At 38.6% G+C, this 15,038-nt stretch overlaps 2 protein-coding genes across 5 annotated transcripts in view; one reads left to right on the forward strand and one right to left on the reverse strand.

Annotated features, from left to right (window-relative positions):
* LOC126359728 (uncharacterized) overlaps positions 1-15,038 on the forward strand; it is a 230,326-nt gene that overhangs the window by 158,905 nt on the left and 56,383 nt on the right. The window lies entirely within an intron of this gene.
* LOC126359655 (calpain-A) overlaps positions 1,282-15,038 on the reverse strand; it is a 573,819-nt gene continuing 560,062 nt past the window's right edge. For all 4 annotated transcript variants that reach the window (XM_050007648.1, XM_050007650.1, XM_050007649.1 and 1 more), the window contains one exon: positions 1,282-1,643. In XM_050007648.1, coding sequence (XP_049863605.1) covers positions 1,558-1,643 — 86 coding nt within the window. In that variant the 3' untranslated portion in view covers positions 1,282-1,557. The remainder of the gene's footprint in view (positions 1,644-15,038) is intronic.

Here is a 15,038-nt window from a genome sequence, read left to right on the forward strand (position 1 = left end):
TACTGTCTTTGTCCCTATATTTTCTATTACATTTAAGGAATCATTTACAGCCTTTTCCTTCATTTAAATAGTGATGTGATTCTGTTTTGTGGCCAGCTGTCCTGCCCCTCATTTCACAACATTCATTACAGCCTTAAGTCTGTTGTTAAAGTTACTGATTTCTGACATCATATGCACGTTCCTTGATTTTTCTTAATAACTGTTCTTAGTAATTTTGAATAGTTTTTGCAGTGCCCAACTACTGATGGACCTATATCTGTTCTTGCCAAAAAGATACTTTAATCTCCCAAGGTTTTTTTACATGGCTGTTTAATGTCCTTCCTGATTAGCTTATATGTAAAGATATTTTCAAAGAATGATATGAATTTCTCAGAGAATGGCATGAATTTGTCATGGAATAGATAAAATTTTATATTAGCTTTTGGTTCACTATAAATTTCATTATAATCCATCTCTTGTAAACTATTCTTAAAAATGTTTGTCCCATAATCATTATTTACTCAAACTGATTTCCATACAGCAAAGTATTACGTTATTTCCCTAACAGTGCATCATGATCAGAGACAGAATTTGCTTCGAATTTTACCAAAGAAGACATTTATCCATACATTTTGGAGAAAGTTGATTTCTGAGATCAAATTTTAGGACCCAAATAAGGTTTCCAAATCATTTTTCCCAATCACAACCCTTTAGAAAATCTACACTGAAATGACTACAGACTACTAACAGCTTGTTGCTGTCTGGCATAGCATAATAAGGAATCCAAATTCCTCATTACAGTTCAAAATTTCCCCATTGGGAGCTATAAACAGTAGCAATTGAAAGTGCACTACTTTTTTAATTAGCAATTCATGAGCACACACAATCATGTGCTGATCACTACAAAATCTACATCAACATTTTTTAATTTTTGTTCGGTCATAATACATATGAAAACTCCTTTCCCCATACTGCTTCTATATCAGTAAAATGCTGGGGTGTAACATTTTGTACGTAACTTGTCTAACACGTTGCAGTTATGTGGTGCTCAGACAGGTGCAAGATGTCCATTTTTATTTAACATAATTATTGTTGAGAGTAGTTCAGGACAATTCATTTGTTAATATACATTACAGAAGTAGTCTGCTCTCCTTCATAATGGGGTTTATGGAACACTGCGTGGAGGGATGTTCCGCTATGATACTGCATGCTCACTGCCACAGCACATTTTGTATATAAAATAATAGCAATCTGCTCTTTTCACACAGCTATTGCTGAATGATAGCACATACAAAGACAAGGTAATATTTAAAATATTTTAATAAAATAAAAAACTGTACAAAATAGTTTTCTGTAGCAGCAGGAATAAACACATGTGTTTCAATGGGCAATATACAAGTCTGTGAGCCAACTGCACAAAAAATACTGAGTGCATCATTCCATGCCCACATGGCTGTTTCTCTTCATTCCTGTGGGACACATGAAATGAAAGCAAATATTTAGTGGCAAAGCACAAAACATTTGCACTTTTTCCACAGTTCTCTTAGAGAAGCAGAAGGAAATTCAAGTGAGTACATTTTAGGAATAAATAGTCTTCTCAACCCATTCTTCCAGTGAGAAAGTTGCACTGTTTGTTCCTTTGGGGTCTCTTTCACGGAACATATCTGTAAAACAAAAGAAATATGAAATCATTTTATGTACATATTTGAATATTTCAAAGTAAACCTTAATCAGTAATTAGTGCACAAACAATGAATTAGTGAAATAGAATCAGGAGTATTCAAACAGGAAACAAAGTGAAAGAGTACTGTCATAGCACAAGATTCTGTTTTGGTGAATAGTGGATTTCTCACACCTCACAGAAATTGTCAATAATTACTGATGCCAAAAGAAGATAATCCTCTTAGGAATACCAACACATAAAGAACATAAAATAACAGGAGTTTTTGGATGAAAAACAAACAAAAATGAGCAAAGGCAGTTACTCATCTGTAAATCATTGATGGGAGCAGGGCCAGTTTAAGGCACAAGTGGCACAAGCTGCTGCTTGGGGCACCAAGCTGAGAGGGGCATCAGAGGTGCCACAACCATTTCTATATGGGATATGCCACAATTAGTAACCCACCAGGTTAGCCAAGGGTGCTAATGCGCTGCTTCCTGGACTTGGGTACACGCACCGGCCCCAGATCGAATCCGCCCGGTGGATTAATGACGAGGGCCGGTGTGCCAGCAGGCCTCTAGGTGAATACTGGGCTGGTCCCTCTGTCCTGCCTCAGTTACAAGGCTGGCAGACATTTTAAAACATTCACACTATTTCATGGCTTATACTATGTGCAGACAGCTGGGGTGCACCACTTCTGTCCCGGGAGGGGGATAGTGTGTGGCGACAGGAAGGGCATCCGGCCACACTTCGACACTGACATCGCCAAATCCGTAGAAACAAGGCTGACCCCACATTGAAGCAGGACAAAGGCCCATGAAAATGATGATAGCGAGAATCTGATTGAATTATTAAGGTATGTAGGAGAGGTAAAATTGTGGCATTAATAGTAATGTTGAAGCCAAAGTTGAAAATAAGTCAAAGAAAAGTAAATGTATATATGCTGGGCTGATATGCAGGTCAGAGCAGACAAGGGGTCTCCCAGGGCCCTCATATGGCAAGAGAAACTTCAGCACATCTGACTCCTGCCAGCATGATTAAGTGCAAAGACAGTTACAGAGTCAAAAATGCCTTCTAACTGGGAGATTTGTGATAATACATGTAAAGAGACTGAAAATGCTATGTATGTCAGTTGGACTGACAATAATACAACAAGGTGAGAGAAACAGTAATATCAGCAAGTATATGGGACCAGGTGAATGCACGAGATAAGGGCCATCCTTTCCACAGGTGTCTCAACTGCGATCTGTCATAGTTAATTGTTGAAGATAGGAACAGCACTCACTATCTCAGAGGAAGCATAAAAACCTGTTCAGCTGTTCTTTCATCAGCAGCTAGTATCAAGAATAAGGAATTCTCGAAGTCGTGTAATGTAAAATACAGTAGGGCAGAAAAAAATTGCAAACCACATCCAAAAGCAATTAAAAGAGAATTCAAAGCAACTGGCAGAGGAGGTAAAGGCCAGGGGGCCCCATACCCAACATTGATGGTCCATCCATATGCAGTATGTGGCAGGAGATGCTCCAATTCCAACCATCCTGCCCCGCCCCAAAAGTAGCTCGAAACTTTACATTCAAGAGTAAAAACCACGAAGAGAAAGCTGAGAATCAGTTCAACCAACCATATGTCACACACCAAAACTGGAGACAATCTGGAAGATCATGCTTAGCATAGAGAGCCAGAAGGAGGGAGAGGGGAGGGGGCGGCAGCAACTCATTACATAACAGAACTACGGATTAATTTGGTATTATCAGTATGCAGGGAACACACAATGATGGATACATTCCAGGAGAAATGGATGGAATACAGTGGAACTTTGATTATACGTGCTCTGATTTTACATTTTTTACAGTTCTCCACCATAAACTCACAGCACCAGTAAAAAACCCTTAAGATCAATGGTAAAAACTCCCAGATTTTACATTTCTTCATGGTAAGGTTTACCTCGATTCTAAGTTCTTACTCGACATCTCGCTTGACTTCGTCCTGTTTTCTCCCTACTGACATTCGACGTGACTGAATGAGTTTAAGTGACAAAGGCCAGAAGGTTCATAGCACAGGTGGTTGCAGAGTTAAGGGAATATTTTAGGCAACTGTGGAAAATGGAGAGGGGAGATGTCAAGAGAAAATGTTGATGTAATCCACGACTGATGTTGCCAACACAATTTGCAACATTTTGCTTCACCACACAATGATGATACACCTACTGCTTGGTTGCAGTGGTGATGGAAAAACAATGTGTTTGACATGATGTGTTTGACATGATGTGTTTCAGACCAAGCCAATACATAATGAAGGGGCACAGGCAACACCTTTTCTTATGCAACTTATAACTGTATCTCATCGTTTTGCGTATATTTCCGATATACTGTATCCAGCAACAATGTCAATTATCAACCTTTTAAATTCAAACACTGAACCTTTAAGAATATGCTTGGCCATAACTGAGGAAATGTCATCCATTTCCAGCAAGTGAGCTCTTCTTGGCTGGTGACTTGTTAAGTTACCCAGCACAGCCATCACACCACACTAACACTGTAAAATGAGCTCGCCTACTGGATGTTTGGAGTGGGAGAATGGCCCTTCAATGACATGAATGGAGGTAGAAGTGAAAGCATTCTGTGAAGCGCTGAAAATATACTTTTAGTGCAGATTATGTGCTATGACAGATGTCACACAGATATAGATAGCACATTTTTAAGTATTTCCTGTTCAAATCTGACACGATGTAATCACAACAACTACATACACCAATCATGTATATACTTTGTTCCACAAACACTACACACTGTAGATTGTAACGACTGGAACAGTGATAGAGGGCATGAAGTGAAATTGTAGTACTTTAGCTTTTTTTCAAATTTACATTTTGAACACTATACATAAATCCACTAAGCCGATTTCTAATAGGCTTGTAACAACAGTTGGGGAAATAAACTCATTTTTTCACTTCTATGTTTCTCTCATCAAGCCTAAAATAATAAGTTAATGGTGGTGAGCATATGAATTGCAGCTTGTAAAAAAAGCACTAAACAGTAACTGCAGTGGTGAAAAATTTGTCATTAAGAAGATGTCTGCATTTATACTTATGGTTTAACCACTCAGCTGCAGTGATGTTTTTGGTTTAATTCAATATGTTAACCAATTTTTACTTTTCTCTGGGTGGGCACAAAGGATGATCTCTCAAAAATGTGTGTTTTTAACATGTAATTTGTGGTTGTAGCATGTCAGAAAATAGCCCGATTATCTTGCACCCAATACCAATTTCAATTTTTTGGCGAGTTTTCACTTGCTATTATACATCTGTGGTAATTTAAGAACTGATGAAATTCATTAGCACAAATTACTGTAAAAACATTGTACATTTAATTTCCTACGCTTAGGCAGATTTTATACAAAGTATTAGAGAGAATTGCAATTTTTAATAATTTATGCTAATTACATGTGATTTTGCTTGTCTTTTGGGGGTCTTAACATTTTTCTTGCTTCTACATTTTCCTCAATTTTGCATTTTTTAAGTCTAGACCACATGGAAACATAAAATAGGAGTTTCATTGTAGTGCCATACAGCATTAGTCTGCTCAACAGTGTGGAGTTCATTAAAAAGGACGGGCGAGTAACCAATTCTCTAACCAACTGTTCATTCCCAGGGATACTCATGGCTTTGGACCCACAAAAAGACAACTGGGCATACAATAATTAAGGGCAGATCAGTGAAGAATAGCGTATACCACAGTGAGACAAGAGTAACATCTATCAACTGCTCATGACAGTTATCCAATTGAAAACACAGTCAAGGATTGCATGTTTAATAAAAAGTAGAACTCCGTTAGTGATCATCATCGCGGGGTGTCGGGGGGGTGGGGCACAGAATAGCTATCATCAATGTGTATGAAGTGAGTCACGTACACTCAAAAGGCTTATAACCACACATTACATGACCTTAGCATGTACACAGCTGAATTCAAACTAATTAGTCTAATTAACCCCCAATTACTGTAGGCTGGCATTGATGGAGTAACATGTCAGGTACTGCCAACAGCCTGGCCGCAGTAGTGGCAAAAGTTGATATTGTGGAGACAGGATATAAACAGCTGTATTTTTTCTGAGCTTCAAAAGGAGAGGTGATTGGAGACAGTCTTGTATTTTGCATTTATTAATTAGGGTAGCACACACTGGGGATGACGGTCATTTCCACAACAGACACAGACAGATGCTACCACACACCTTATGAATGAATTTTCTTAAAGTGACTTGCCATAATCTCCATAAATAAGGTTGTATATATACACCAGGAGGGCACATGTCTGAAGTGCTGGCATTTAAAACACAGTACTGGAGGTCAGAAATAAAGCTTCACATTGCAGTGGTAAACCAAGTGCATCTGTGTGCAGCATTACACCCTGGTGAAAAATAAAATCCAGCACCATGTTTAGGTTCTTATGGCACCTTATGTTAACTTGTACATATCCAGGTTGTTTATGAGACATTAATGACCAGGACTGGGTAGAATTTGCTATCTTAATTGGAACCACTTTTTAACTTACTGTAGGGAGAAAGTTCACCAAAAAAATTTTCCAGTGAACAGATGGTGTGTTGTGGGGCGATCACTGGTTTTAAAATAATTGAAAAGCCACCACCACTTCAATATCATTTACTAGATGACTGGTTTCAGCACTCTGAAGGTGCCATCATCGGATCTGCAATGTGGATTAACATTTATAAAAACAGATTGTCTACCTCATGTGCCATGATGTCCATATGGTTTTATAAATGTTAATCCACATTTCAGATTCGATGATGGTACCTTCAGAGTGCTGAAACCAGTCATCTAGTAAACAATACTGAAGCGATCGTGGCTTTTCATTTATTTTAAAAACATTTTCAATATTTTTCACACAAAACACTGGCTTAGCAGAAGAAAGGACCCTCCGTCTGTTCGGTACAAACAAGGAACTGAGGGGAGTAAGTATCCTTGTTTCATTATCTTCCTATGGAGTGACCAAGGAGAGAAAGTTCTGAAGGTTATAATGATCTGCATTGAATTGCTATCTATCTGAAGAGACTACTGGAGCCTCACAGCCATCGGCTCATAACTGATCACTTCATTATACCAAATATCTGCTGTGGAACTGCATACTTCAAATAAGGCCTCTTCTCATGGCCAAGGGTACCATCCTGCCAGAGCAATACTCCCTGGAGCCTCTATCTCCCTAGATAGACAGGCACTTACTCCTCAGCATGGACAGGGATGTGGCAGCTTGGGCATCAATAGTACAATCCCTCCATGGTCAGCAGGCTACTAACATATGGGTACCTGATGACCTCCCACATGAACTGGCTACCTTGCTTGGTATTGGATGACCTTCCCCACATGGTTTACATTTATTTTTTTACAGAATTTGAAGAAGTGGAGGTGAAACCCAAGTACGGGGACCAAACAGAAGTTAATCATAACATGATGTCATGTACAAAACACTAACAATGAGATAAGCCAGAATCTACATCCTACAAGCAAGCTAGGTCATCAGCAGAGAATCTGACTTTGAGAATAAGTCTGAGAAAAGACATAGCCAGAGAATAAAATTACAACACAAGAAAGGAAGAAGTACTGCAAAAAGGAGGGGGTGGGGAGGGGAGGGGAGCGCAGGGTTCCTCACCACACAAAATCCTACAAGGGTTGTGAACCTTTTTGAGGCGCGGGGAGGTGGGGGGGGGGGGGGGGGGAGGGGCGAGGGGGTGAGGGGGGGAGACCAGGGGCAACAGGGAGAGTGAACGTAAACAAAGATTGCAATGTAAAGTATGGGACAGGAGAAGAATGGAATTGATATAGAATACAGCTTAGTATATTATTTCTCTTGTCTCTGTTCTACTATTCATGAAGTCTTCTGTGATGCAGTAACAGAGTTTGAAGCAACCAGAGAATGACATTAAGAGACCGGGAAGGTCCAGATATAGACATTAATGTGGCCCACTTCTGCAGCAAACAATATTGGTCAAAAAATACAAAACTATTTCCATATGCCAAAAATATGAAACTTGGTACACAAATAAAAAACACACACCAATTTCACCATATCAATATATGAGTGCAGCAACCTCAAGATGATCTCTGTCCTCTTAAAATTCTACAAGTTACACGCAATTAAATTTAATTATGTATTATTTTTAACATTCATATTTATACTCTGTAATGAAAAATCAAGGTTTAACAAATTTCTGGAGCCTAGTAAACAATACTAGTACCAAGAAAGGTCATAAGAATCGTTATGTTTCCTGAGATTCTTCTCCACTGCTACTTTTATCTTTCATTTTCAAATCACGAAAAACCAAGCCAGAAAGGAATAATGAGGCCGAAGAAATTAATGTAAATTAAGATCAAATGGGTGGCGGGAACTAAGGACATGTAACACCAGTTTCCACCTGTGGAGTTCTGAGGAACTGGTGTCTGGGGGAACACTCCAAATAGCCCAAATAGCATATGTGGTGAAACAGGCACCGAGGTCACGACTACGATGTTGTACAGGATGCTCTGCGACATGATACTGTTTGTTGCCAATGTACAATGTCTCCCTATTCCTATTCTTCCTAACTGGTAACTAAGCAGTAGTCATGCCAATGTAAAAGGCCAATGGTGTTTGCGTAACAGCTGGTACAAGACCTGTGTTTTTTCACAGGTGGCTCTCCCTTTGAAAGCAAATGTTCGCCAGTTACAGGGCTGGTAGGAAGGTGCAGAGATCAAGTCTTGCAGCAGGGACAGTCACAGGGTTAGTAGCCATAGGGTAAGGATATGGGTGTAGAATGAGCATAGGGTCTGACAAGGATATTGCGATAGTGATGAAAAGCTATTCTAGGTGTGGTGAGCAAAATGTCCAACACAGTGGATCTTATTTCAGGCCAAGATTTCAGGAAAACATAGCCTTGCTGAAGGAGCTGATTAATACGATCAGGCAAACTCATGAATTAATACACTAATCAGTTACTTTGAAAAGGCTAAGATCATATCCTAAAATGAGGTCCATCCTATCCAACATTTTATCACTAGACCTAGAATAGCTTTTCATCACCCTCTCAATCTCTGCAATATTCTAGTCAGAATCATTGCTTCTACACCTATTTCCCTACTCTATAGCTCCCTGTTGTGAGACTGCCCTTATGCACCCTCCTATCACCACATATATACCAGCACTGTAACTGGCAAAGTATATACCATTAAAGGGAGAGGTAACTGTGAAACAACACTTCTTGTACCAGCTGTCATCTAGGAACTATTGGGCCTTTTACATTGGCATGACTACCATCAAGTTATCAGTTAGCATGAAACATTATAGGCAGAGGGTGTGTATTGGCAACACACAAGATCCTGTTGCAGAGCATGATCTACAATGTGACAATTGTGGCCTTGGTGCTCATTTCACCAACATGCCATGTGGATTTCTCCCCCAGACACCAGTTTCTCAGAACTCTGCAAATGGGAGCTAGTGTTGCAACACGTCTTTGGTTCTCGCTACCCAACTCGCCTTAATTTGTGTTTACTTCTGCAGTGTCAGCAGTAATTTCTTCACTCCTTTTTAGCTTTCTATTCTTCCCACCTCTACCACACATAATGCACTTAGCTTTTCGCTCTTATTAACTCGTGCACATCATTTTGTGAGTAATCTCTGTCCAGTGTATTACCCTTTCTTCCACCTTTAAGTTCTCAGGTTTTCAAGTCTCATTCAGTGCAGTTCCCAAATCAATCAATCTTGCCTTCTTATCCCACGCCACAAGTCTCTTCCCCTCTGCGGCTCTGGCTGACTTCCCCGAATTCTCCCGATCCCCTAAACCTCATCAATCCTATTTGTTCACCCTCTTCCTTTCCTTTCCTTTCCTTTCAACCCTTCTGCCAGGAAGAGTATCCAGTAGCTCTAAAAGGTTGCTAATTTCAATATTTTTATACATGTTTTCTCCTTCCACTGCTTGGGGCGTTGTTTTTTTTATCCATGCAATTACATTTGAATTGTATAGTTTAGTTTTGAAAATCTCAGTAGTTAATGCCTGCTCTAAAATTTGTAAAAGTTGGTTTTTCAAAACCAGCATGAGACCTTTCACTATAATGAGCTTTTATTTCAGTTTTTACTCAGAAATTGTCTTTAACAGTATGCCCTTCAGAGATTTAAAACCAACCTGTAGTGTTATGGGTACATTTTTGTTTGTTGTTTCACTAATTCTGAACTTTGGGGTTGGATTCCTATACTAAAACAAGAGAAGTAGACCATAAAATATATATTCAAGAAAGACATTAGCTCTGCTTTCAAGAAGTGTTAATATGTGACTGCTGACTACATCCTCTAAAGTGCTATGTCATTTGGAATAATATACAGCCACATAAAATTTTTTGGATAACAAACACTAAAAAATAGTATAAAAATTGTATGGTATCTCAAACCACACAGAACATTGTTACCCTCATTATGTAACAAAATTTATGAAATACTTAACAGTGTGAAGTTCTTCTTACGGTATATAATTCATTTTCTCAACAGTATGTTTGTGTTTGATGTTGTCAGATAACATGGTGGACTACAAGAGAGTGGCAGTGATTTGAACAATGGGTTTATTCGTAACACTTAACTGAGAAAAAATGTTAATCAGAACTATTTGAAAATCAAATGATATATTTTTAGTCTCAACGAATATTAAAAATGAGTTGTAGCAGTGCCAAGAGAAGAAAAGAAGTATAGAAAATGATTATTAAATATTACACATGGTGTAATATTTAATAATCATTTTCCATACTTCTTTTCTTATCTTGGCACTGCTTCTGAAGTTAACATGTGCCACAATGGCTAACAATTAGCTATAAATGGTGAATTTGGTATTGCCGCAATCTTTGATGCATAATACAGACTTACTTAAAGAAAATTAAACAGTTTTTATATTTACAAATTGTTACTGTATCATCATTGTGGGTAGAACCTCCACCTGCTGCAACAGTGAAGGACCAACTCATGAACGAAACAAAGAAACTTAATTTGCTCTCCAAGAAGCCCCATATAGGTTACAGGATAGTAAATACACCATCCTATAACCTAAAAGGGAGTGACTTTGAAACAATAGTTCATAGTATGGTATGAGATTCCTGAGATAAGTTGCCTTATTTTTGCAGAATATGTCTCATGATATGAAGTTGACTAACATTTATTTACCAGGTGTATCTGTTTCACATAAATCAAAGTTTTAATATTACTCATACGAAAGTGGAATCATTAACCAATAAACTGGCTGTTGTAGAATATGTCAGAATCCTTTGAAATTAGGCAAGACAGACTTCTGCTACCTGGAAAAAGCCACGCATTACAAATACAAAACAGTAACTAGAAGTCAAGGCAGATGTGTGATCTATCTACAAAGGGATTAAGTTGGAAACCTTTGAGAAAGTAAATCATTTGACAGTTGAAATATTATGTGAAATGGCAGCAAATAGGACAACAGATTAAAATATCATGGCTCTGTAGTTATCAAATACAGAAGGGGCAGCATAACAGACAAGACTGCTAAGCAATGGAAATCCTAGGTTGGGTAGCTAAATGTTTAACTGTCTTTTCATTGTGCCTGTCTGCAACTCAGCATATCAGCTGTAAGATGAGTGTGTTAGTAAGTTAATTTTGTATGTTGAAGTAAATATAGATACAGGGTAATTATTTGTGGCATGTTTACTTTAAACTTCCAGTTGCTTACTAATTATAGCTCTTATGCAAATAGTTTATTCAGCTCTTTTGGGCTTTATGTTACAACTAGTAAAATGAAAAGGTTACAAGCCAGAGCCATACAGACGATACATTTGTCTCAATTGAATTAAAATATCTGAAGTTAGACATAAGCAAAGACTTATGTACCTTACAAGAAACATTAAAACTAATGTTCATCATGGAGAAAATACATATGGGAAATGAGCACATACATTTGTTCCATTTAGATGATAGTAAATGACTACAAATGCAATACCTGACAAAAAAAGTGAAGCATCCAGGAAACCCAGCTGAATGTGAATGTAACGTTTATAAATGAATAGAGTTGCAATTCTATATGACAGGTAGAACAGCCACCAGAGTGAATTACTGTTGTCCATGTTTTGTGTTGTTACCAGGCTTGGTATCATATACTGCAAAAGGGGCATGGACAGCATCACATGTTCAGCGATCACTGAAGAACATGGAGATATCACATAATTGTATGAGACAGCATTATCAACACCTGAAGGAATTTGAAAGGTGCCTCACTGTCTAGCTCCATTTGGCCATCTGGTTGAATCCTATTTGGCCAGCTTTCAAGCCCTGCAGCATTGAGATTTATGAGACACTTTGGATGTAACAGTGACTTTATGTTTGACTGCATAGGAGCATAGTGGTAGGTATATTCACATCAAGGTTCTGGTCAACCAAGTATGACCATCACAAGGGAGGGTCACTGTATTGTGTACCTAACACATCATAACCCATCATAAACCCTTCATGTCTGTATCTTTATCTGAGAAAAGGTGAGGGACTCTACACCATTCCATCTCATCCAGTACCAGTTGCTGAAGACTAGTAGTTGCTGGACTAGGGGATTAAGGTCTCATACGTAGCCTGTCAGTAACACCACAGCACAGATTGTTGGATTTGGGGTTGTGCTGTGATGGGGAAGCATGGGCTTCTGATGAATGGTGTCATTGTGTTCAGCAATTAATCGCAGTTCTGCACTATCCCAGATGACCACCCCATCGGGAAATATGGCAGTGACATGAGGAGATGTCCCATTCTCCCAGTGTTCTGGAGATAGACAGTGTTATTCCTGGCATGATAGTAGGATGCCGTTGGGTATGACTTCAGGTCACAACTGGTGGTGCTCAAGGGAACTCTGACAGCACAGTGGTATATCACATACATCTTGTCCTTGTGTGTTTTTCCTCTTATGCGACACTATTGTTGGGCCTTTTTTTTTCCAGCAGGACAATGCTCACTCATACGTGGTACATGACTATTAACTTTCTGTATGATGGTGAGATACCCCCATGGCAAGCAAGATCACCCAGATCTGTCTCAATATAACGGACAACCAGCTTACATGTCAGCTACATCCCAGTGGCCAGTATCCAGAATATTTTGGGCCAGTTACAATAGTTGTGGGATAGCTTGTCACAGGAAAGGATACAAAAGCTTTATAACACTCTTCCCAAACCGTGAATCAGTACATACATCAAGGACCGAGGCAGTGCAATGGGATACTGTTAAGCAGGATCATAATGCCAAGTTCTGACTTTATGATGTTATCACTGAAATAACATTGAATGCCCCTCAGCCCAAGAAGTTTCAGATCATTTCCCCTCTCCTCCTGGTTGCTTTGCTTTTCGTGTTAGGCGGTGTATAACAAGAACTTTCAGCTGATAAGAAATTCTATAATCTACTAGTCATTGTCTTCAAAATTGTTAACATATTCTTGCCTCATAAGATATCAAGTGAGAAGAAGACAAATAGATTCAATAAGGTGCACGTTGAAGACATGTTAAGGAGAGTCTTAATAGTATTATGATTTGTGTAGCTTTACCAGCTCTTATGTAATAAAAGGAATATATGTAAGCAAGTAGAAAAGATTCAGCAATGCCTTAAAACAAAACAAAAGTAAAAAGACCTATGCTATAACATCTATATTTGACAATAAGGTGCAAACCATCTGGAAGACAGACTGCAGTGAATGTAACAGCAAAAGGAGTATATGGAGAGAGAGTATTTTCTTTACTGATATGGCATAGGAAAAAATAAAGATCAACATCCACAATGATCAACACCCACAATGTAGTCACTGGCCTTAAGTATTTTTTGGGAAACACTACACAACCAGAAAGTTTGGACTGACTGAGGTGCAAAATGTGCTTGATGTGTTTAAAAAAAAATGAGCAGGTTCAGTAGGGAAATTTATGGATTGAATGTGACAATGTTAAAATGTGGACCAGATCATCTAGCAAAATTGATGACATGTAATGAATATATGCATCCTGGAAGCCTGGTTCAAAAGAACACTTAAGTATGCAAAAGATCCCAGGCTTGTTGCCATATTGATTGGACCACAGATGACTGGAAATCTGTGGCCTGGTCATATGAGTCCTGAGTTCAGTTGGTAAGAGCTGATGGTAGGGTTTGAGTGTGGCACAGCTCCCATGAATCCATGGACCCAGATTGTCAATAAGGCATTGTGCACATTGGCGGTGGCTCCATAATGGTGTTGTCTGTGTTTCCATGGAATGGACTGGGTGCTCTGGTCCAGTTGAACTGATCATCAACTGGGAATGGTTATGTTCAGCTACTTGGAGTCCATTTGCCACCAAAAAATGATGGAATTTTTATGGGTGACCGTGCACTATGTCACCAGGTCACAACTGTTCACAATTGGTTTGAAGAACATTTGGACAGTTAGAGTGAATGATTTAGTCATCCAGATTGCCCAGCATGAATCCCATTGAAAATTTATGGGACATAATCTAAAGGTCAGTTCGTGCACTAAATCCTAGCCTGGAAATACTTTCACAATTATGGACAGTATTATACAAGCAGAGTGGCTCAATATTTTTGCAAGGGACTTCCAACAACTCACTGAATCGATGCCACATCAGCTGCTGCATTGCATTGGGCAAAAGGAGGTCCAACATATTAGAAGGTATCTCATGACTCACCTCAATGTATTTCCCCTTAGGAAAGTATGTCTTTGTGTTGGTATTCCAATGCTGAAAGTTGTCAATTATGCCCCAATATATATTCATAGAGTGTATGGTACCACTTGAAAAGAGGGCAGTGGTGATAATATGTAGCATGATACCCAAAGCTCATTGTACACACAGCTTCAGAAAACTGAAGATTACACCTCTGTCACCCTTATGGAATTTGCAGTACGCAAGGCACATGAATGAGAACTAATAAGACATGTACTATAATTATAATACCAGGTACAAAGATCAGGTATCATTCCACTATGACTATAAAAAAACAACAGACGCATTCTGTAAACAAATCAACTACACACTTAAAAGTCATACCTCAGTGTATCAGAGAGCTGCCAGATCAATTCGAAAGAGAAATTCAACATTATCTACTACAACGAAGTACTTACAAAACTGATGAATTTACAGTTTAGAATAAGAAAATGGCATGATAATACTATATTTCTTATTACACTTTTAGTATTACGATATGATACATCAATGAACAGAAACATAGAGCATACTTATTTTAATGTTGGTATCAGTAATATATTGACATATTTAATGCCACAACAATTAATAATTTATTGTATATGTATGTATAGTAGCTGTAAAGACACGTAATGCATTGCATGACCTCTGCAGGTGTCTAACATAGTAAAAATTCAATTCAGTTTAGCAAGC

Source organism: Schistocerca gregaria, chromosome 1 (genome assembly GCF_023897955.1).
Source record: "Schistocerca gregaria isolate iqSchGreg1 chromosome 1, iqSchGreg1.2, whole genome shotgun sequence".
Taxonomy (NCBI): domain Eukaryota; kingdom Metazoa; phylum Arthropoda; class Insecta; order Orthoptera; family Acrididae; genus Schistocerca; species Schistocerca gregaria.